The sequence below is a fragment of the Sylvia atricapilla genome, chromosome 2 (assembly GCF_009819655.1).
Source record: "Sylvia atricapilla isolate bSylAtr1 chromosome 2, bSylAtr1.pri, whole genome shotgun sequence".
In the NCBI taxonomy this organism is placed as follows: domain Eukaryota; kingdom Metazoa; phylum Chordata; class Aves; order Passeriformes; family Sylviidae; genus Sylvia; species Sylvia atricapilla.
The window spans coordinates 39,048,726-39,073,853 of record NC_089141.1 but is presented as its reverse complement, the minus strand read 5'-3'; the positions used below and the strand labels follow the sequence as shown (position 1 = coordinate 39,073,853).

General features: G+C 37.8%; 1 protein-coding gene across 1 annotated transcript; it reads right to left on the bottom strand.

Moving 5' to 3' along the window:
• Nucleotides 1–250: 250 nt before the first annotated feature.
• On the bottom strand, nt 251–21,396 carry CFAP300 (cilia and flagella associated protein 300). Its single transcript, XM_066339286.1, has 7 exons — nt 21,286–21,396; nt 20,774–20,855; nt 18,992–19,064; nt 13,425–13,591; nt 11,081–11,253; nt 5,547–5,613; nt 251–609 (listed from the first exon to the last, which is right to left on the bottom strand). Exons 1-7 carry the CDS (start codon nt 21,393–21,395, stop codon nt 478–480), a joined length of 804 nt encoding a protein of 267 aa, XP_066195383.1. The 5' UTR covers nt 21,396; the 3' UTR covers nt 251–477.
• Nucleotides 21,397–25,128: the final 3,732 nt, after the last annotated feature.

The following is a 25,128-nucleotide window of genomic DNA, read 5'->3' as shown; positions in this document are numbered from 1 at the left end:
AACCACAACTTTTTTTTTCTCCCTAACTTCTATCCCAACTTCCAGGAGGCCGCTCCGCGAGGGGGTGGGGAGGGCCGGCCGCGCTTCCCCGCCCCCGGCCCGGAGGGGCCATCGGGACCCCTCCCGCAGGGCGCCTCCCGCGCTTTCTCCGGGTTCCGCAGAGCCTCCCCTGCAGTTACCCGTCGCGGGTCTGTAAAGCTGCCTCATAAAAATGTCGAGACCTCTAGAGAAATACTTTTTATTAGATAAAACGGATGAAGGAAGGGGGGAAACGACCAAGGAAACGTCTTGAAGGATTATAAATACCGGAAAACTTTTGTCACTGACCACACAGTGACATCTGAGTGAACGGGAAGCACTTCCGAGCGTGTCAGTAGAGTAGAGCTTTCCTCGTCAGAAAACTATGCAATGCCTACCTGAACCCAACAGAAAGAAGGCAACCTCCATTATAAAACTGGGGACCTGCCAGCTTTATAATTAGTTTGTAAATAGGCTTCCACCGAAACAGTGATACAGAATATTCACGTGTCGCTTGTAGGGATCCACAATCAAGTAGGCAAAAGTCTGCTGGTGGTTTTTGCTTGAAGGATAACACAGGCCATTAGCATCCTGACAGGAAGAAAAAAACCAAAACCAAAACAGTATTAGAGTCAATAGGGATATCTGTAAGAGAATTAATAAAATCTGAAGTTAATAATTTTGTTCCAATTTTAACTGTTCGTTGCACAGCAAAATAGAACAAATACACTGTAGTTTATTTAAACAGTATCATGTCCCCATGAGGATCCCAACACTACAAAATGCACAGTAATTCTGGATGGATGTATCAAATAACCTTGAGGTAAAGGTAATAGAGAAAATGTAAAATTAAACATGTAAGCATGTGTTTACACAATTAGAGCCTAAAATACAAATGATTAAATATACAACAGCCCGTCATTTCCTTTGAAAGAGATAAAAAAAATCATGTACTCTATATTAATACACAAAGCTGATCCATCTGTAATTTTTTTTTTTCACTTAACATTTGCTAAAGCATCTGTTCAGGTTCCAGTATCTGCATTTAAGCAAAACACTCATTACAGATCACATTAACAACTTTGGACTATTATTAAAAACATTTTGTGTGCCAATCCTCAGAAAGGGCTTGAAGGGATTCTAGACACCTAGCTGCAAAATCCTGGTCCTGAAAAAACATATTCAGCTGACAATCAGCATGGGAACTGGGCTTTTCGTGTTAACATCCTATGTCTGCATGTCAATAAAAGCCTCAGTGCTGACAGAGCGGCACAGCTGGACACACTTGAAATCCAGTAAGGATCCAGAAACTAGATGGAGGGATATTTAAAGGGATGGGATTTTTTTTTTTTTTAGTCAGTGTGGTAATTGAAATGTGAAAGATCAATAAATATGTAGCTGACACCTTTCTTTTAAAACATGTAAGTTTCCTCCTGCTCCCCAACACCTTTGTACAACAGTTGAAGAGATGTCGGTTCTCTTACACTTTTCTTGCTTGAGGGGAATTGCTATATTGCATATGCTGTTCATTTTATCCAGGAAAATTTTAAACTCACAAACTACAGACTATTCCAGATTCCACATCTCTCGCATTCTTTTGTTGAATCTGTCTTCCTTTGCATAAAATAATCTGTCTTTTCTTGGACCAAGGAAACATGAAAACTGTAACCTCTCTCAATGGTTAAGTCAGTCAGCTGAGAAGGAAAAGAGCTGGGTCCCCATTTCTGCACCAAAGACCGTTTGTGAATTTTATCCTGCTATTTCAAAGAGAATGAATCCATTATTAGATGTTCTGCTGTCTTCCTTTGGGGGATTATTTAAACCCCTAAATCTTAAATTAAGCTAAGTACCTCATAAAAGCACTGTTGTAGACAGGTAGAGATTTGACAATGTTTATTCCCAGAATTTTCCAATGGTAGTCAAATCCCACAAGCTAGAAATAGCATTCTGTTTTTAAGTGGCACAGCATACAAGCTGCGAAGCTCTGTGGCTTCAATTGTAGGATACCTAGCTTTCTTCAGGTGTTTTTTAAGGATACATGTGTAACAAACATTGGATTCTCAACGGCAGTAAGGAGAGCAAATTTTAAGATTTTATAGTGCTCAGCATCAAAAGACCTTTGGAATTTGATCCAAAAATAACCTAAGCTCATGCATGTAACTGAAGAAAAAAAAGTAAGACAAGATCAACATCAAGATGTGATTGCACGTTAAACACTTTTCCCATTGCTACCAAGGATCCCACTCCTGCAGTCTTTGTGGAAGTGATGGATGGCAGTTGAAGTTTTGACTGTTTAGAGGCAGTGTGAGCCCACTAAAAATTTGTTCAACAACTCAAGAACAAAAACAATGTAAATTTTGGTGATGAGGCATTTCAAGCAATATACCAAACTTGGTATCAGGAAAATAATATGACCCAATTAAATGAAAGAGGTTCTTAAATTTATTTTAATTAGCAAAAGAGGCCATAAAACCCCTAAAATGCTTAAACATAAATGCTCTGATATTTACATTCATGCGTGTACACAAGTTAAGAATCATACCAATTCCATCTGCAGTGTGGACTTTGGTTCACACATGCAGGGGGTGTAATGATTGATTTACTGATGTTGGAGTAGGATAATTTTATTTTTTCTTTATAGCAACACAGCTGATGGCTTAAAACAGAAATAAAAATACTGCTGAACATTCTCAAAACTGCATAATGTAATTGACAATTTTTAAAAATACTTTTTAAATAAACTTTGCATTATTCTGATTTCTACCACTGCCACAGTTTGGGTTCAGGTAAAGAAAGTTCTAAAATATCAGTGAGCATTCCAATACTTAACCTGTAAAAGTGTTTCATTATATGCAAAGCTCCAAAGCTCTCAAGGGTATTTGGAGTTCTACACAGTACTTTGTCACTTTGTCAAAGATCTAAATTTATTTCTCTTGTGATGCCTATCAGGTATTGGTCTATCAGGTCTTGATGCTAAAGAGCTCTACAGACATTTGTAAGAGAGACCTCACCAACCATATGGAGTTCAACAAGGAAAAGTGCTGGATTCTGCACCTGGGATGTGGCAACCCTGGATGTACAGACAGCCTGGGGAATGACATGCTGCAGAGCAGTGCTGCACAAAGGGACCAGGGGGTCCTGGTCTGTGAGCAGTAGAACATGAGCCAGCAGTGCCCTGGCAGCCAGGAGGGCCAACCCTGTCCTGGGGGGCATCAGGCACAGCATGGCCAGCTGGGCAAGGGAGGGGATTGTCCTGCTCTGCTCTGAGCTGGGGCAGCCTCACCTCCAGTGCTGGGGACAGTTCTGGGTGCCATGATGTAGGAAAGACATTGAACTATTAGAGAGTGTCCAAAGGAGGGCAATGATGACGGTCATTGGCCTGAAGGAGAAAATCATATGAGGAGTGGCTGAGGTCTCTTGGTCTGTTCAGCCTGGAGGAGACTGAGGGGAGACCTCACTGCAGTTACAGCTTCCCGGTGAGGGGAAGAGGGGTGACAGGCACTGATCTCTTCGCTCTCATTACCAGTGACAGGACCTGAGGCAACAGCACAAAGCTGAGTCAAGGGAGGTTAAGGTTAGACTGTAGGAAAAGATTCTTCACCTGGAGGGTGGCTGGGCACTGGAACAGGCTCCCCAGGGCAGTGGGGAACAGTGGTCGCAGCAGACAGAGTTCAAGAAGTATTTGGGCAATGGTACACGGTGTGTCTCTTGGGCATGGTGCTGTGCAGGGCCAGGAGTTGGACTTGATCATCCTTATGGGTCCCTTCTAACTCAGCATATTCTGTGGTTCTGTGAACTGTAACTTAAAACCTTGCAATAGTTACATCTCTAATAGTGTGCTTTTTTTAGATACCTTTTTTTAAATTGTGTTCAACTGCACAAGTCACTTTTATGAGTGGAGCTTTTTAAGCTTTATTTATTTTAAAAATTATTTATCTATTTACATCAGGCTAGGAGGGTATGTTCTTTTCTTCCAGATAGAAACCAAGAAAACTTGGCTTAAAAATTGTCAGCTCAACATAAGGATTATAATAACATGCTACAGTTATTTAGCAAATGAACTCAGAAACTAAATCCACTGCAGAAATGAAGTTATCTCCTTGAGAGAAACTTTTCATCACAAACACAAGATATTTGTGCTCCAGTAAGTGTCCTTCCTGTAAGTGCCAAGTAGAGTGGAGTAGTTTGAGCCACATAACCATCAAACAGTCTAGCCACACTGTTTAAGCCTTTCTGTTTTCTGAGAGAAAATTCTTCAGGATGTTTTTTAAAAGAAACCATCATTTCAGAATTCTTCATCCCACAAATTTTAAGAATGTGCAGTGATGCCAAATTTTCCTCCAAGGCTACAAGGAGGATAGCCTGCTCTGCATTAACACTGGATCTTCTTTTGTCCATCTATTTTGTTTACAAAAAGTTGCTAAAGTTTGATTTGGGTTCTGTTTGTTGGTTTTTTATTTGTAATACTGATGATATTTAATGTATGGCCAACACAGTTAGGGGAGGCTCTTTAATGTCCATCTACCTAGACACAGAAATCTGCAAAGTTCCCATCAATGCATTTGATTCAAGAGGTGGGAACGGAACAGTAATAACAGAAGAACATTCGGTTACCAGGATTTTGCTTTTTTTATTTTTGTTACAGTCTGCAACCTAGCAGAAAGATAAATTTTGATACACCCATAAAGTGTTTATTTTCAAAAGCCTTTTATGAATCATACATAGTACTTAGGAGATGATGACCAACAGATGAACAACTGGGCTACTGGCAACCTACAGGGAAGTTTGTGCAGTCTGAAATGACATCAGCTACTGCTGTTGAAAGTGGGTACATTATCTGACATTTAATTATCACATGTTCTGGTTACTCAAGAAGAATTTGGAGTAGTTCATCCTACTGTAACAACTTAAATGACAGATATGCTGAATCTAGTAAACATGCAGCCAGTTCTCAAACTTATCTTGATGGTAAATGTATGATTTTGCAAGGGAAACAGATAGGAATGAGACTTGGCAAGGGAGGGGAAAAGAGGTTACCTGTCACCTCACCATCTCAGCCTTTTTGTATACTCAACTTCCTTGCAGTCTTTACAGAAACAGATGCAATACAAGCTATGCACAAAGCTCTAGAAACATTTCAAAAAACAGAACTAGACAAAGTCAAAAGTGCATCCTTTATCCTTGTGTTAATTCAAGTTCTATTATTATCTAAACCCCGAATGACACAGATTTTTTTCTCTTTTCTTCATTAACTAGTTTCTGGATGACTATTATGACTTCCACTGTAATCCACTTTAGTGAGCTACCCAATAGAACTTTAGCTGCTCTTTCTAATCAAGAGTTAGTAAAGAGGATGAGAAACAGGATGAGATCAGGGAAAGAGTTCATGAATAAAAAAATGACAACTATGGGAAAATAACCCATTACAATGGAATATTATATTTTCTTTGTCTAAAAATCAATTCATTATTTTCATGCTATGTATATTACTGCCAGTAAAATCCCATATAAAAATTATTAATACTTACATATGCAGACACTCTGAAGACTGTAGAAATAATACGTATTTCTTTTGTTTCAGGGTTCTTTTGAACACTGAAATACAGGGGCATAATTCATACTTAATATATATCGTCTGTACTGATAATTAGACTCTTTATTAAATATATTTTAAACATACTACACTGTGTCATTGCTCAAACTTTATAAAGGTCAAATTTATAGCTAAAATTCAACTTATGTCATATTGAACATGAAAAGCTATATGGCCATTATTAGCTAACATGGTTATTATGATGTTTTACTGAAAAATATTGAATATATCTAGTCATCTGACTTGGTTTCATTGTTCTCAGCTACTAAATCACAGCAATATTACCCAGACCTAGATGATTCCAAATATAGAGTTTTCATTTTGATAGATATGAAAAAATATGCAGCTAAACATTTCATAAAAATCTTTTCACATATTCTTTGAGAAAGAACCTGCAAAGTGAAATGCATCTTAATACAGACTACAAGAAGTAGCAGCAGTACTGGTGAAGACATACATTCTTTAGCTCATTTTTAATTAGTATATAATTATAGTTTAGGTTTATTTTTTCTCCTTTGGAATTTTGTATATATAGTCAGCTATGCAACTTAGGATGGGATTAGTTCTGAGCTTTTGTATTTCTAGACTGTTTGTTGTGAAGATTGCCATTTCTTTCATCATCAGTGTTATTTACTAATAACACTGAATATTATTGCAAAGAATCCAGGCACTTCAACCTATTAAAAGTATTTTAATCGATAATTTTTCCTCAAGTCTGCTTTAAGTGATGCTTACATTTCTTCAGAAATTAGATCATGTAACTGCTATTCATTTATCTAATTTTGCAGATTCCTATTTACATAAACTCACTGTGGAACAGCTGAGGCTTAAAACTTCCATATTTACACACTTCCAAGAAATGCATTGCTCAAAACCTGTCTTGTCACAAATAGGTTCCATTCCCAAGAGAGGTCCCAGTGTAGACAAGTCACAAGAGGATGTGTGAAACACACCAGGTCCAAGCTGTGAGAGCAGTCCCCTGTTACCAGTGCTTTGGCAAAGCTTCTTTTTACAAGAACAAACAAACCCCAAATCAACCAAAAGCACCTTTGTTGATTCAATCTCTGCAGCCAATAAAAGAGATTGACTCTCCAATTAACTGATTTCATCTGTAGAGTAATGACAGTCATGTTTGAACCTATACTGTGAAGCTGATCTTCCCTGTGGTCAGTCAGTAATGAGGCTTTCTCAGAACTTTTTTGTTGCATTTGACATGTTGACATACTCAGCAGTGGATGAAGACAGCATTGCTGAAATGGGTACTGACCCCAGTTGTCTGCCTTCCCACCCCTCCAGAGATGATTGCCTTCCCAGCAGGACAGCTCAGCTACCTCATGACTCAGCTTCTGAACCACTGCAGTTTACAGACCAGCGCATGCAGCCCAACTAACACAGATGTCACTTCATGCTGACACCAGGCTGTAACTGCAGCAGGTCAGAAACTCTTCAGCCATCTCTGTGAAAAGAGTGACAACTTTCAGAACAAGACGTCGAGGATTAGTGGCATTATTGCCTTCTAACAGATATCACCACCCCGAAAAGCAACAGCTGTATTTCAGTTACTCCGGTTTTAGATTCTTCTGTCAGAAAACTATGCTATCAATTTCTAGTTTCTAAATTTTCATGTTATATATATATTAGAAGATATCTATAAGATATATCTTATATATATGATATATATTCTATATCATATATATAGAATATATATATAAAGATATATATATATAAGATATATAAGATATATATATAAGATATATAGAATACATATATTATATTATATTTGGGATACCAAAGTAAGAGTTGACAAAGAATAAGTCTTCCTATTTATTCCATGACATTGAGAAATTTTCCCCTTGTAGTTGGCTTCCTGTAAGTCATTTTTCAGATGTTTATTTCCAATACCTTGGTTATTTTTTAAGGCAAAAATTTGTGTTTGTTAAAATCAGATGAGATTCTTCCTTTGCTGACTTGAAAGAAAACCAAGAGGTTGCCTTTGACAAGCTCATTTGCTCTATTTTTTTTTCCACTAAAAGGTTTTAGAAAAAAAAATATTTTGTCCTTTTGAAGAGGATAGTATTTCCTTAAAAATAATGTTAATAACCCCATGTTCTTTCAAATTGTTAACTTCTAAACTATTCATTTGATACAGTAATTCATCATTTTAATGTGCATCTATTCTCTTTTTATGAAGACCAAACATCCTCATGGTCTCTCTATTCACTTTGGGCTTTATTTATATCCTAACCTTACTGGCAGTATTTTACTAAGCTTTTCAAACAATAAAAGAACAACTTAATACTTTCACATACATTCATTCATTATGGAGGAAAGGGCATGGAGATGGAGATTAAGAAAGAAGAAGAAAACAATCACTACAGGATGCTACAGCAGCTGTCACCATGGAGAGATACTGTCAGAAAAATCAGGGGTTAGGTACAGAGGTCAAGATTTATTAACAGAGACTCATAGATTATATTTTAATTAACAAGTTTTGTCATGTAAATATATTCTTTAAATCAAAGTTCTACAACAAAGGATCTGAAATTATTTAGGGTACACAGGATACAACACTAAACACCAGAATTTTGGATGGATTCAACTGATCACAGACTAATTACCAATGGGTTAGTAACTACAAGTCTACATTAATTACTACAAGCTGTGCATTAATTTTTTAGTAAGAATATATCACTCTTTTTGTAAAGAAATAATGTCTGCCATTCAGTAGCTGTATTTGGAAGTCCCTAACTTGTAAAATATCTAGAGCTGTTAATTTCAAAAAGATTATTGCATTCTCTCATAATAAAGAAATGTACATAGAAATGCTTTAATAAAATAAAACCTCAAAAGTTTTGATACTATTTTGAATGCTAGTGCCTTGGAGTTAGAACTCAGGTATGAAAAAAAAAAAAAAAAAAAAAAAAAAAAAAAAAAAGCTGTAATAAAGATAGGTAGGGAAAATCTTATTAACATGTCTGCTACTCCCAGCAGTAAAGGCACTTCTGTGGAACTCTTCATGCCAAGGCTCTTGCCCATAAGGAATTCTGTAACAGGACTAAACAGTGGTAGTTTATGCATCCAAAAGCTCACTGTTATTAGACTGAATTCACCTGTGGCAGCTAACTTTTCAATGCATATCATCAGCCAGCAGCTAGTAATTATTGAAGTTTCCATTTGTTTTTTACCAAACCTTCTGATCCTCAAACATAAAAATTAAACCTTCAGGACACTACAGTTTACAGAATTTTTAACACCATAAAAAGCTTTTAATATCACTTTACGAAGAGTAGAAAGTGTCCAATGCAGCTGTAATCCAAGATACAATGAAACCAGACAGAGGATAGAAGTCTTAAAAAGAATTTAAACAAAACTTGGTATTCAATAGGAATTTGAGGGTGAACTTTTTGGTAAACAGAATTTAAAAGATTACTACTATCATTAGCAATCTTTTGCTGAAAATAAGAGGCTATAAGAAAGTAATTTTAATTGCTTTATTTTCTAGTATAATTTGTGCAAGAATGAAGCAACACAATGCACAGCATGGACCAAAAATTAGAATTAAGTCAAGACTGTCATTAATGTCCCTATTCAGAGCCTGTCACTGTCTTTTTGTCTCTTAACGCAGTGGAAATAAAACAGAAGCAGCATTTTGGATAAACTGGGAGCAGGGGGAAATGAGACCAAGAAAAAGACAACCGTGATTCTGAAAGGAGAGGAAAGGTCTGAAATGTCAAGATCAAAAGCTTTTTTCATGGGACTGACAAAGAACTCAATACTAAAGGAGAAAGAGAAAAGATTCAGTGAAATGGTAACTTTTGTTTTCAGCTGGTAAGCAGTGCTAACACCAGCTCCTCTGAAAGTGAGAAACCAGCAGACATTTACAGGCACAGAAGGGCAGAGACACATGGCAGAAAAATACTGAAGATCAGTTACATCACTTCAAAACTCAGGAGGATAGAAAGCAATATGCCAACTTGCAAAAAAACCACAAAACACCCCAAACAGCACAGGAATAGATCTTGAAACATTTTCTCCTAAATATTATATAAAGGACAGAAGCAGCACACGAGGAAAATACAGAGGGCTAATAGGGAACAGGTTAAGGATACAGAAAACGTAAACTTTGAAAGCAAGATGAAATTGTGGGAGGTTCTTGGCAGATGCTTTTTTTCTAAGTAGAATTATTGGACATCCTTATCAAATTTTACAACATGAAAAGGAAAAAGAATGGAAAGAGGTTTAAAGAGATAGAAAAGTAAAGAAAATGAGTGGCCTAGAACAGATTTTAAACATGTTCAGGATAAAACAACTGAACAGCAAATGGGAGCAGTAAGTGAAGGAACTCATTGGATTTCCACTTTCTCCTAGATTAATTTAACAACAGAAGAGCAGAAACAGCTTCAGTCAATGCAGAGTCACCTATGGCCCAGGACTGAAGTAACAAGCAGCTTGATTCAAGTGCAGAGTGAACAACATAAAAGAAAAGGGAGGGTAGAGTTAAACATTGATGGATCCTTTTGTGCCACATGCTGTATTTCTCAAGCACCCCCTTGATTCTCATCTATGTATGAGATGAAAATACCAAAACTACTCATACTAACAAAAATTTTAGTAATATCTTTTACAATATTTATATTCCCATTAGCTTAAGTAAGAATGAGTCTGTATAACCAATAACTACATTCCATTTCCCAGCAACCAGAACAGAAGAAGCTTTGTCAATCAGAGAAGTCAGCATATGGATATATCAAAGAAAGGCAAAAATTGTGGTTTTAGTCAGAATCTAAACCTCTGATCAATTACCCCTAATCTCAATGGGAAAAAAACCCTCACATAAAGTTCCAAACAATTCCATACCCCAAACCTGGTAAAAAATGTCATGTTAACAGCAAGATTCTATCACCCTTAGCTCTACACTGTGAGAAGTGTATTTGCAGAACTAGGAAGACCAAAATCCAACTGTATTAACAGAAAAAAAAATCAGCAGGAAAAAAAAACTATACAGAACTGAAAGTTTTAACTAATTATTTCAATTTTAAAGTCCTAAATTAAAAGCAGTCCAATTGAAAGTAGCCCAAGATCATACAGGCAACACTTAATTGTTGATATTTTATCAATGACAGTGGGAACACAGTCTGTTTCCAGTATCATGCCATGTTTTCAGCAGACAATTACAGAAAAAAAGTATCTTTAAATTTGGAATTAATTATAAACCATCAATGTCCACAAAGGTAGTATAAAAATCTTTTTATGTGGGACTGACACAATGAAAATTGCATATATTTTGCCACTGAACTACTACCATTGTCCCATGGTATTTTCATGGTTGGACACAAACAAGCTTGCAGATGGATTAAATAACAGCCCCATTTTTGAAGCAGTAATGTACAAGAGTTTTTACACAAATTGAGACAAAGTATCTATGGACAGTACATGTACACAGTTGTACAAAAAGTGAGTAACACTTACCTCACCAAGTCTTTATAAAAAGCTTTTGTAGTTTCTAAGTATGGGTCAATTACATCTTCAAACTGGCAAAGTGTTCCTCCAATGCAAAAATGCTTAAAAAGACAGAACAGAAATTCCTCGCGATCCAATTGAGTGAATAAGTCATAATGATCGGAATCCTCCAAAAGCAAGACCTTGTGGAACAAGGACAAAATAAGGAAGTCAAATTGATAAAAATTTATTTAAGATTCAGTTTACAAATAATGAAACTAGTATGCTGTATGGTACACAGAAATTATGTCCATATAAAATATATGGATGAGGGACAGAAATACGTATTTCTAAATCCTTCCAATGATGCAATTAGGTTCAAAATTTTTACATATAAAGCAGAATCACTGTCAGGCTTGTGTCCAAAAGACAGAAAGGAATATTTTTCAAGGCTTGTTATTTCACTGGTCAATTATCAGTAGTGAAACAGATCAATGAAACAATCAATCTGAAAATAATCTACCTATATTTTATATGCCAATTGCTGTTAATCAATTCGGTAACTGTTTTGGGTAATATTTGCTTTTTCTCTTTTAGATTGACACAGTTATTTCAGATTTCACTCAAAATCCCATTATTTTTTATTGCAGACTTCAATGTGCCCTGATCTGTAAGCCTGGATTAGCCAGACATGTATCCAGCTGCCTCCAGGCATCTCACCTGCCTTTTGCTGAGATATTATGTGAACACAGAGGACTTGCTAGATTAGTGTCAACACTGGTTTGTGTAAATGTGGACAGGAATTGTAATTCACAATGGCTACAAGACATTTGAGCCATGTCAGTCAAACTGCAGATGCCAGCCCAGGCAAACTGGTCAAAGTTAGACATGAACCCACTGCTCTCTGGCCCTCTTTATAACAAAACTACACAACCTGAGTAAAAAGGGGTCAGGGCAACAACTATTCTGGATGGCCACCTCATACATATCCCAACCTCCTTGGCTGAAACAAGAGAAGACATGGCAGGTAGGAAAGAAACATGGAGTCTTGCAGCCAAGGGCCACCCTTTGACACCAGGAGACAGTTTGGTGCCCCCTACAGCCTTCTGTCCTAGAGCCTTGACTAATTAATTTGAAATTTTGATGTCATTCCTGGATTTTCACTTATTCTTTCTGCTGTCTTAAGTCTTAGGAGCAGGAATCACCTCTGTTTCAAACCAATGTTAAACTCTCAACTTGCAAATGCTGACACACACATCACTCCATGGGAAGGAAACTGGGAAGACACTGAAACCCCAATAATTTTTAAGTTTAAATGTTACCTCTAACCTTCCTACACACAATATATTTAATTTTCAGAAAATATTTCTCATGTACTCAACTTATAAATAAATACATAGTATTTTCAACTGCTAGGCTACAAACTACATCTTAAATTCAAACACGGGCTTGAGTTCTCACCTTTTCCCAGAACTTTACAAGACAAACCAGTATTTCAGGCCACATCCTGTAACCAGTGTCACTGGTTCAAATACATTGCCTTCAAAGGATTTGCCAAGTGCAAATGAGTGCAACTCTATAATTATTTAGTACTTATGTTGATTATATATACAAGGAAGAGCAAAATCCAGTTCTCCCACACTATGCTTTGCTAATGCTATACAAACATAAGTTTAAAAAAAATGGTTTTAGCTTATGAAGTCAAAAGAAACACAGTAAAAACATACAGTGGTTAAAATAGTGCCACTCTAATAGGTTCTTTTTCAGATAATCTGCTTTCTGACACCTCCACTAGAGTATAACAAACAGTTTTACATTGCAGGTCTGTTCAGGAATTGTATTTAGTCATTTTCCAGTATTACACTGAAAAATAATTTCCTCTTCCATAGTTCCTCTTACTTTAGAGAAAATTTATTTAGATGGCTTTCTTTAAATGCCTTCACATATGATTTGATCAGCATCCCTGTCCAGGAATGCTTCAGGATGTAGCTATTGAATACATTCAGTTTTATCCACTACCTGGAAGGCAGGGTGAACCTACAGCTCTGAGTATCACAGCACCTTCTCTTTGGCACCCTTTGTTTCCCCCTTGTAAGCGAATGAGCAGCTGCATTCCCCCACACACCCCCCAGCCCTGACTGCCTGAGACCATAGGTGGGTAGAAGGTCTCACCTAAAAATGAAAGAGGACTCACTTGGAAAACAAGTAATTGCTTTCACATATTCAGGCACTGCAGTGTCTCAGTTGTTTGTAAACCATGGCTATTGATGCCTGTTTTTACCACTGTCAGAACAAAACCAATCTGAAAAATGTGTCCCTATAGTACCTAATAGAGTAGGAAAAATGATAATAAATTATCCATTACTATACTGACCTTCCTTAATTCATCAGAGATAAGAATATCATCATAATAGTCATCATAACATTTCGCAATAGTTCCAGTTTCTCTAACAATTCCTTCAGAGTACAGCCGATCAAAAAATGACATGGAAATCTGTGTACAGGGTACCACTGTAGCTTCAATTTTTGTCACTTTGGAACCTGGAAGATATAGGAAGCTGGTTGCATTTTTCATGTTTAAAAAAAAAAAACCCACAAATTATGTAAGTATGACTCAATCACATAGTCCCTCAAAACAAAACAAAATAAAACACCCAAACAAACAAAAAACCAAAAACAAGCAAACAAACAAAAAACCAACAAAAACCCCCCCCAACAACCAACCAACTAAACAAACCACAAAAAAAAAATCTAAGAAGGAAACAAGTGTAAAGAAAACATTAAATTCATCTGAATCCTACTTTCCATTCATATCCATGTGCCTGCTCCCCCTGTTGGTAAATACCATCAACCGAAACCAGGGATAGATGGAGCACCGTGTGAACCCAGCATCACATTAGATCACACCCTTAGAAAATCATATTCCACAGCTTAAGCCTCAAAGCATCTGAGGGCATATGCCAAATTTGGCATGATGAAGTACAGGAGCTCAGCAGCTGCTAACAGAACCCCACAAAGTAAAAACCAAAATGAACACAGCCTCAAAGGATTTTTGATTTAAGTATTACATTGAACTTTTACAAAAGTTCCTTCGTAGCCACTGTTTATTAACCAGCTATTTCAGAAGATGAAAAAGGTACTATCAGCACTTCCTGTATGAATCTGGAGTATTAGCTCTGTAATCATTAAACACAGAATATATTTTTCTACAATTTTTTCCCCTCTGCTCGCAAATTATCCAAGGCTGTATCCTGTTGCTCACAGACATCTAGTGCTATTTGAGATGCCCTATAGTATTTTCCTTAAAGAGGTATCAGTCCATAAGGGCACATATCTTCCCTATATACAGTGTTACATGTACAAATCTGTCTGCATGGTGTTGGATAACTTCTGGCATCTCAAATAACGTTAGGCCCCATGTTTCAGAAACTTTGGACTCAACCCAGTTCTGTCTGCTCTCTGCAGTCCAACTCAACTGTTCAGCCCAAATGTTAGAACATGGTCTCTACCCATCTCCATGTCTCCTGCACAGCCTTCAAAGTGCTTCTGAACAGAAGAGGGGAGGAGAGCTCGAGTGAGCATTCAGCACAAGGGCAATGTGTCTTAGCAGGGAGAATATTCACAACATTCCAGTTGTTCACGAGTTTATTCTTATCTCTTCTCCTCTGCAGGTTCCCCTGATGGGAGACTGGCCAGCAACATGACACTATCTAAAGGCTTTTTACCATACAATCAAAGATAAAATTCAGTGTTGTCCTGACAAACTGACCTTAAGGATCACTAAGCCTTGCTATTTAGGAAATGTCCAAATTTCCCTCTAGATGACAGTATTTCAGGAGCAGAAACATGCCATCGAGGGATGCATGAACCATGATGCTTCCAAGAGCACCTATCACTTCAATCCTAATCTTTGTAAGCATAGCATAACCCGAATTTTCTCTTGGCCCCCACATCTACAGAAAGCCTTGGGATTTTTGCCATATACTATTACATGGAGACTATTTATTCATAGGTTAAGCAGGGATGGCATTTTAATACCTAAACCTGGGTAAACTGTACCACCCAGCCAATCAATACCAGGGAAAAAAAAAAAAAAAAAAAAAAAAAAAAAAAAAAAAAAAAGTTATAAGTTGATAGCTTGAAAATATGCCTACTTAAGCTAAAATGCTGACAGGAAATTTAAAAATTATTTTATTGGACCATTGTGATGTAAAGAAAATCTGTTAAAGACAAAAGCACAGCATTTAATTGCTTGGCTTCCTGTCTACACACAATGGTCATGAAAAAGGGTACATTTTATTAAAAAATAAAAGGTTTAGTACATTCTCCTACCTGTACACAAAATTACTATTAAAAAAAATCATATTATATGACCAAAAACAAGTCTGGAAAATCATAAATAGCAGCCTTACAACCCATGAAGAAAACCCAAATGGATTGTTATTTATTTATTTATTTATTTATTTATTTGTACTTCCTCCCACCTGCTCACTTCCAGTTTCTTCTAACCTCTAATTCTCCATCTCCCTTTCAGAGTTTGAATTTTTATTTTATAAGGGATTTAGTATGAGCCAAATCAGCTTTTATCACTTAAATTATTTTAAAATTAACATTAAAACCTGAGTCAACTAACAAACATCAGATGCTAAATGAATTGAGAAAAGTGAAAGATCCAGTTACTGAGCTAAAAGTATAGGAAATTGAGCTATTTATAGGCCTTAAATTATAAAGATTTTATTGGTGGAAGGGAAGGAGACTTCTGCTCTGAAAAAAGGTTTTATGAAAACTTTAATAATGAAAAAAATTACAAAGAGCTTTCTAATCTATTGAGTAGCTCAGAAAACCAAAATACACATGGAAAAGTTTAAATGCACTGGAAGGTTCTGCTCTCTATTTGAGAGGTGAGATTTGAAATTCAGAATTTCCTGGACAAGAGTGATAGGTTTTAATACTGCTATAAAAGTAAGCAGTAAAAGGAAGAAGAAATGCCTTGACAACTCTACAAGTGGAAAACAAATAGCTGAGAAATCCTGAAACAGTTTAAGCTTATTATAACAGCCAACTCTGGAATATCTATAAAGTGCTGCCAGAATACTTTTAAATTAACACATTGCATATCTAGTATGGGGCAGATAAACCCTGGATTAGGTATATTTAGAGTACCTCCAAAAAAAAATCTAAGCAAATTTTTTATGTCAGAAAAAAATATCTTGTAACTTACTATTTACAAAACTTTATATATAATGCAACTCTAGTGCTCAGTATTAAAAATTAGGGTATTTCAAAAGTAAAACGTGTAGGTTGATGGTTTTTGGGTTTATATGACGTCCAAAATTCTTCACAAATTATAACTTATAATAGTAGTTTAAAATTTGCTCATTTAAGATTACCTTCCAAGTTTCAAAACTCCATTTTAATGACAGAAATCGTTGAAGCTTCAAGCACATATGGCAACTCAAGAATCCTTTTTTAGGCAAATCATGATTTTTTATTTACACAAATGGATGGTAACTTTACCCCTTTGAAGATAAATTTTCAAGTGTTAATTGAGCTTAAACAGATACTGACTCCCTAAGACTGCTGACAGGTGCAAGGCCACCAATGTATCCAGGGGAAAACGACTGTTTAGTTCTCATTGCAGCTATTTAAAAAACACAAGGGTCAATACATAAATGGGTATGCATCAAATTTGTTCCTTTTGCTGCTTCTATTTTTGAAATATCAGAGTAACAGATGAATAGGTGGCTTAAAGCACATCAGAAATACCAGATACCCTGCCATGCAGCCAGAAGGAAGGGAAAATATATCCCTACTACAACAGGCAAAAAAGCTTGGTGTGAGACTAGGTCATTAAGTAAGTATCCTTTTGATCAGAGCAAGCAGACTAGAGAATATCCTTGTGTATCATTTACCTAAAATATTTTATTTCAAGCAATGTTGAAGCTGGAGTCCTTGAAATAATGTATCATTGTGGAATTCAACCAGGACAACAAAACTTAGTAAGTGAAAAGGTGAGTGGGGACCACAGCCTTTAAAAAAGAAAAAAATATTATGAAAACAAACACTACTGTAATGATTTATTAATTTCCTTTATAATGCTGACATCTTTCTGTGGGTCCATAAGCATTTTCTGCCCAAGCTCATGGAAGGCACAAGAAGGGAGGTTTCTATGGATCTATCTAAACCCCACCTATATTATGCATTCAAACTATCTCCTCCATTAAAAAAAAAAATTACTAACATTTTTGTTTGTAACAGAATAAATGTGATATTTGAATCAACATAGACTATGTGTTTTCTCCAGATTTTCTAAAAAGCAAAAAAAGCAGGTTTTCAGTATTTTTTTAACAGCAGGAATGTTGTTTTAAAGTTACTCCACGGTGATAAGCAAATGGTATATCTGGATTAATGTATCAGCATGCCTGAAGAAGAAAATACTAGAAGATGATTTTCAGCTCCTCCCACTCACAGCTAATTCGTACTATATTTTCAAAAAATGCACATGAAGACTAAGTATAGAAAAATGTGCTAACATTCCTCACCAAAAATAGGCAAAGAATGGGAAGATGAAATTTTAAGAGCAAACAGGGCATACCAGCTGTTCAGGATTTAGAAAGGGAACCCTTCCAGTCCTTGGGACAAAATGCTTCACTTCTGCGTGAAAGAAGATTGAGCAGAACGAAGAGTTAAGCTGGGTTACTTGGCAAGAGACCCTCCACTCTTAACACAAGGTATGTAACCTACTGACCTCCACTGCGGGGACTGTCAAGTTGTAGACTAGACAGATAGCCTAAAAAAAAACCTGTCTAAAGCAAGGAAAGGTTTACTACTGGCTCAAAATAGATCTATTTTCTTTCTCCTTGCGAGAGAAAGAGGCACCTGAAGAGGTACTTGAGATTTTTGGTTTTTTTGCATTTTAGATATTTCAATTGTTTTAACAGTTGGGTGAAGTGTTTGGAAAATGGATTTTTGCTGACAAAAAAGTGGCAATGTCTAGTGTCATTGTATATAGTGGGAAAAACCTATGCCAATTCCAAAGAGCTGAAATGGAAACGTTAGAAAATTCCCAAAGCTCCACTAAATATTTACACACAGTAATATCTGCAGACAAACCAAAAGAAATGAGGGCTTCCCACTACCCTCTTTTAAGCTATTCCTATTATGGAAAATCACTTTGTGTGATTCAGAGTTCAGAGTTCACTCTATGCATAAAACATCAAGACATGATCACAGGCGATTGCCATGAATTTTTGTGTGCCATTTATGTCATGAAAAACAGAATTTCAAAGCTGTGCCATAAATTTGCTGTTTGCTTTTGGCCTTCCCGCTTTAGAGTCTCATCTGCATCTCTAGGCATAATGGAAAGTGTTAGAAGTGTCTGGTATGGCAACAAAGTTGACTTGACCCTCATGGCCTGGCTGCAAGTGAAGCAACCTGTCCCATGGGGCTCCTCTGTGCCTCCATCCCCAGGCTGCACAGAGCTCGGGGTGTGCTCTACCAACCCTCTGCTCTCAACTTTCGCTTGCGATAGAGCAATCATCTCACACCTGCCCCAAGTCAGGTCATTGCATCTATACAATAACACCGTTCCCCAAATGTTATCTGAGTAAGGCACTACTATAATTCCCCAAATAATGCAGCTGTTTATGTCTGGATATGCGATCAATTGGATGCCACAAACCATTTATAAAGAGCTTCAGAGCTTGATTGATGGAATGACGCAGGGGTCAAAAGAAAAAAGGCATAAAAGGTGAAAATTTAGTTACTTTATTCTAGAAGTAGAACCTCTTCCTATTACTTAGTAAAACAAGTAATTTTTAAGATATTTCAGCTAGCTGAAAACACACAAACAAGAACTGTCCTTATTAGAAAACACTAAATTAGAGCAAAATAGTTAAAACACAGACTTTTTAATTTATCATTAATTTATTCTAAATTTACCCAATGTAGTCCATTGTCCTGAAGCTGACAGCAACTTTAAACAGGAGTTCACACTTTGATCATTAAAAAATGCCTATAATATTAAAATAAGAGAATACAAGTTAATGAAATGAAACATAAAATCATCAATTATAGTGCCTTGGATACTTTCAATCCAAATTATAAGGCTGCAATTAGTAAGTAGATTCCATATGATCTTTCAGTTTGTATATTAAATAACACACCGCCAAATCCATGCATTTGTAACTCAGTGTCTTTTATACATCTTTATATATCTTCAGGTGCGTATTTATAGATGTAGTATTGAAGTTTGTAATAAAGCAGTTTTAGTCCAAGAATACACAAAAATGCATGAAATTCACGGAGGTACAGAAAATTGAGTAAGAGATGAAACAGTTCTATCTCTGCATACAATGTTGTTGAAGTTAAAAATGAAATGCCAAGTATGAGTTTAAAATTTACTCTTTTAAAAGAAATTTGAAGCTTGGAGACGTGTAGAGACACACAAAAATTGCTAAACAGACACAGAGGAGATTCATAAGTTATTGAAGGGGTGGAGGATATATTCCACAGTAAGATTTGAAGAATTCAATCCTATTGATTTATCAATTAAAAGGAGGAGACATGCATAGTAATGTTGGCCAGTATAATGCCACTATTACTATACTGGCAAATTTCCATGATAGATATTAATGCTGGCAAGTTTCCATGATAGATAAGCCAACTAAGAAAACCCATAGTTATGTATATGCATACAGAGTGAATAGTCACTGAAGAAACTGCTAAGAAAATGAAATTATGGATCTTTCAATTTCTGCATCACTAAATTTATCACCTCTCTGGGATACAGAGAGATCAGACATTACATGTAATGGTTTTTCTTCCCAATTGCTTTACAGCTCTTCAGATTTCATAACTTCATAGCGATATCTTTACATTTTTAATTTTTAATTCAAAAGAGACAAGCATTGAGAGGATTAATTGGTATTCTGTAAACTTCAGTATTTTGAAATGTTTATCAGTGGATGATTAAATAATTGGTGCATTTCTGTAAAAATTTCTTTAAGATATAAAAAGGCTGAATTTTTATCTAGGATAAAAATATAAAGTATACATATAAAATATCAAAGAGTTGTTTTTAACACAACAGATACAAAATTCATATTGGTTTTAAAACCACAGGTATGGGGGCTTTTTTTTCTGTTTGCAAACAAAAGAAGCGATTAGACTTTGCAGATGACAGAAATGGAGGACACAAAATCAGCAAGAGATCTGAGTCTCAAAAAGCTGAGAGTTCAAAATTCTAGTATAAAGCAATGGTATCCAATAAATTTCAAAAGATTTATTTCCAGATATATGGTGCACATGCACATCTAATTGCACTGTGAATTTACTGTGAGAAATTTACTGATAGCTGTGAGCATGTACGCTGTTTGAAGTCTCACACTAGGTGGACTTCCCAACATGAAATGCGGCGGCCAAGATCAGCATCCAGCTCAGATTTCCATTCTTGGGAATCCTGAAAGCCTAAATTGTTGCCTCTTAAAGCAGAGTAACGTTAGTGCAAACTAAAATATTTTTACTGGACAATATGGTTAACCCACAAAGCCAGAGACCTGAGCACCACACCTAAATCACCTCCTTTCAAGGAGACAGTGACAGGCCAGTAGCATTCAACACCGCTACTTTGTTCACTGTTACGCAGTTTCCCCGTGGCTTTAATTTCACTGGGTGGTGATGGAGAAAAAAAGTCAACTTAAAATACAAAAAATTTAGAACTACCATAAGAAACTCATCCTTCTGATAGGGCTTAAACTGCTGGTCAAAACTGAACGCTTGCGCTGTGATCCTGCCTTGCATGGACCTGAAATGAAAAAAATGGGATTAAATATTCTGAAGGAACACATAAAGCCCTGTTCTGACCGGTCATACTTTATTCGCGCCCCCTGCCCTCAGTTATAAGCGCCTCCAGCCCTTCGCTGGAGGGCTCGGGCCGGGCCGGAGCCCCGCTGCGAGGCTGAAATGGATCTCGGCTCGCTGAGGGAGGCGAGGACCAACGCCTCACACCTCAGAAGGCGCGGTTTGCCTGCCTGGAAAATATCAAGGAGACTTCAAATTAAGGGGATGCGGGGAATGAATTAAAAGAGAGACAGAGAGACAGAGAGAGAGAGATGCGGACCCGGCACACCGGAGCGGGCGACGTGCGGCCACGGTATCGGCTGCAGCCCTCAGCACCGCCCCTGTTCCCCCGCCGCCCCTACACAGGCGCATCCCGCAGCGGGCGTTCCCCCCACCATTTGAGGAGCCGGTCCGCGATGTCCCTGTCCTGCAGGCAGGGGAAGGTTTTCTGCGGCAGGGCTCGGAACACGACGCGGGCCGCGCCTCGCCCGCCCTCCGCCGACATCTTCCCGCGGTTGCCGTGGAGACGGCGCCGCTCCGGCGCGGAGCCCGGCCCCGCTCGCCGGCGTTCCGCCGCCCGTGAGGGCCGGCACACTCGGCTGCCTCCTTTTCTTTGTTGTTTGCCTACAAAACCCCTTAGTTCCACACCAACCTTCTCCCCTCTCTTCCTGTCTCTGCAGCAGGAAAACGGAGGCTTGCCCAGCAGGCCGAGGCAGGGGCAGCCATAGCTTTGCCAAGGCTACCCCGGCGACATAACACCAAAACTAACTAGGAAAAGGCCAGAGCTATGAATTATGAACTTCTGGCCAATCGAGGCTGCTGCTTGCTTCCCAGGATGCAGAGCCATTTGGGAATAGCAAAGCTGTGCTTTCAAACTCTTCCCAGTCAGAATTCAAGGAAAGACCATTGTTACTTCAGGAAATTATTTCTTCAAGTCCAGTAAAGCGAGGGACACCTTGCACAGGTTGAGGAATTTCCTGCCCTTTGCAGGGAAGGCAGTGAGCATTGAAGGCTGCTGCCATCTCATGCTACATCCTTCAGCAGCCCACCCCCTCCAAAACCTCTGCTTGCTTAGCCACAAATTTCGAAAACTGTAATTTTCCCATTAATCTATGGCTCAGACTTAGCAGCATTCCCACGTCCAAGAAGTTTAGCAGTGCTTTTGTTGATTTCTAATTAAAAAAAAAAAAAAATAATGACAAAAATTAAAGATTAAGCTGATCCATATCTTTGATTATAAGTCAAAACTGCTGGCACACATCTCTTGGTCTCATTGGCCTCTAAAAGGCTCCCAAAGATTTAACTTGAGAGTCGTTCATCAAACCTGCTTGTACGAAAGGAATTCAGAAGAAATTGGTATCATAAGCCTGTTAAGAAGCCCAGTGTTAACATAGTTTCAGTAGACTTCATTGCTCACTACATACTCAGCAAATTTTCTAATAGTGCAGTGGGCTGAAGTTCAGCAGCCCAAATTGCTGTAGAGCAGCTATGTATGTGAGATTTAAGGAGCCATTTTCCTATATTTTTTCCATTCTGTTTTCTCCAAGCATTTTGTAACATGCTTCCATTTTTTTCCCCAGTAAATTTTGCAAACACCTAAGCAATGAGAGAAAATAAAGCTACAGTATACTTCAAAATGTTTAAATGGTAAAAGATTTTTAATGATAGCTCAAGAGGGGATAAAGAAAAAGTGTGCCTTTCTTCTCAGTGTTTAAGTACAATGTAAAGTGGTAGCGTGTGATACAAATTATTGTAACCTTCTTCTCAACAAGTCTCCACCTACTCCAGCACTACTCCATCTGTTAAATTCCTCTTGCCACTAATATTACTAGCCAGTGATTAAATAGCCAAAGTGAAAGAACTGGTTTGGGCAGGGAGTGATGCATAGCAACAACTACCAAACACATAAATTCTTAATTTCAAGTTTTGTGGACTCAAATGCAGGATTTAAAAACCAAACAAACAAAAGACCAAAACTTTAGGTCTTTAGGGAAAAAAAATCCTACTGACTTTAGTGAGGATTTTATCTGCTTAAAGTGTTGCATCAACTAGCATATGCTCAAAACTCCACAGAAATCTGGAGTGTTTAAACACTTTGATGAATCAGGAGTAAGGAAATGAGCAAGGACTTCAGGACTGGCCCAGAGGGATCAGGACAGGAAACTCTAAACTATGGAATTAATTTCTTTAATGTTGTGCCATTTACCTATCATAGTTTATGATTCAGTAGTTCCAGTTTAAGCAGTATACAATAATAAAAGTTAAATTGGGACTTTCAGTTTAAACACTGACCTCAGTATCCTCTGATGTCATCAAAAACAGCCTGAAGAAGAAAGTCAGGCATGGTACTCTTTTAAACACAGACACTGAACTTGCTTTTTTAAAATGTTGAAGATTTTATTGTCCCACAGAAAACATTTGGAGGGTGGAAAATATATACTGGTAAGTATATACTGTTAAGCAATAGTAGTCACTCCCTTTTAAGCAGATGAATTTTTAGCATTGTTTGTTTTCCACTTATTTACTTATGTGTGATTTTGAAGAGTTTTACAGTCCTGAACAAACTGCAGGCCTTAAGTGCAAAGCAAACGAACCAGCCTTTCCATGGCAAACAAAAATCAAATTACAGAGGACCAGCCCTGTTGTACCTCTGCGAAGTGCATCAGTCTTTAAGGCAAAGGTCGGCTGGTGACAGAGGAGCAGCCTGTTCCTGTTGGGGTGGTAGTGAAGAACCTGAATGGCAGCACCTCCCTCCCTCCTGCAGAAGTCTTCAGCATTGCTGAGGGATAGTTAAGCCATGTGAATTAGCTGAATGGAGGAGGAAAGGGGTAATTATCAGTCTATATATTAATCTGTGAAATAAATTAGTCTTTCCAGTGTTAAAATACTGTAGGGTAAGTCTGATAGACAGTAAATTTAAGTCCAGATCCCACATCCAGTCTGTAATAAGGACTAGAACCACCCAGCATAGAAGGCACAGTACATTACAGTGAAGTTCAGCTCCTGCAGAAGATTTATGGAGTATCAATGTCCAATTATAGGCACAGAATTACTTCCACTGATAAAAGATTCCAGGGTCGAGTCTATGAGAGACAGAGGCCAATTAGAAGCCAAATAAAAATGTATCTAAATCAATGAATAGAAGTCTGTGGTATATCTGAATTTCCTTATTTCTCCACCACCACCCCAAGTATTACTCTTCAGTAATTCAAGATTACAAGGCAGGAGTCATTGTCTGCTCCAGATTCAGACTCTGGATACTCAGGTGAGGGCAGGAATTAACACCTCTGCTAGCAGAGACCTTTTTTCTTTTAAAAGACAGCCAACTGGAGGCCTCAACCAGGAAGAGGAAGACCAGGATTTTACCATCCTTCAGCCTGAGGAAGTCCAAGCTCAAAGCTTTTACATCTCAAGTGCCTCAATTACTAGGGCTGTTGTCACATTCTGAGTTAACCTGCTGCTGTCCTAGCAAGTGTAGTTCTGGATCAGTGTCAGCACCCTACAGAGGATCAGTAGCCACTTTTGCCTAGTGGTAGGGCTGCTGCACTCAAGGCTGCTGCACTCAAGATCAGAAAACTGGGTGGGACAGAAGTGTAAGGCACCTGGATGGGACCTTAATCCTCTTGGCTTGGGAGCTGCATATCAGCCCCAGATGTTGCCCCAGCTTCTTGTTGGAGCTGCATGGACAGCAGGCTTGTGCCTGGCCATAAACCCACCAGTCCTGAGCCTGACCTCAGATTCAACCTGTCTCATCCCTTTGCACTGGTCTGATGATCTGGACTCATGGTCACTGAACATGGTCACTGTCATCAGACCTGCTTTGCTGGTTAGGGCGCTGTAGGATGAGGCTGTGTGTCAGGGAGGGCACTGCCCTACAAACTTCACTGTCACCCTTGGCTGCCAGCTCAGCTGATTTTACAGAGCAACCCCCTCTTTACAATCTACATCTTAAAAAGTATTTAGAAATAAGTAGTAAAGAAAATATGTGAGAAATTACCTACAGTAACAGGTATAATAACAGAATGCAATAATGGGAGTTTACGTATAAAAGCAACAAGCCACAAGCCTTGCAATGTCTAGATTTCTTTGCTCCTCAAGAAAGAGACATGAGATGCTGGAGATGGACAGTTAGAATTAGAGTGAGGCCCAGGAAACTCAGCACAGTGTGTGTGAAACCTTCCAGGCCTATTCCTCTCCCTCCAAGAGGGAAAGGAAGAGGACTCACACACTTAAGTTCT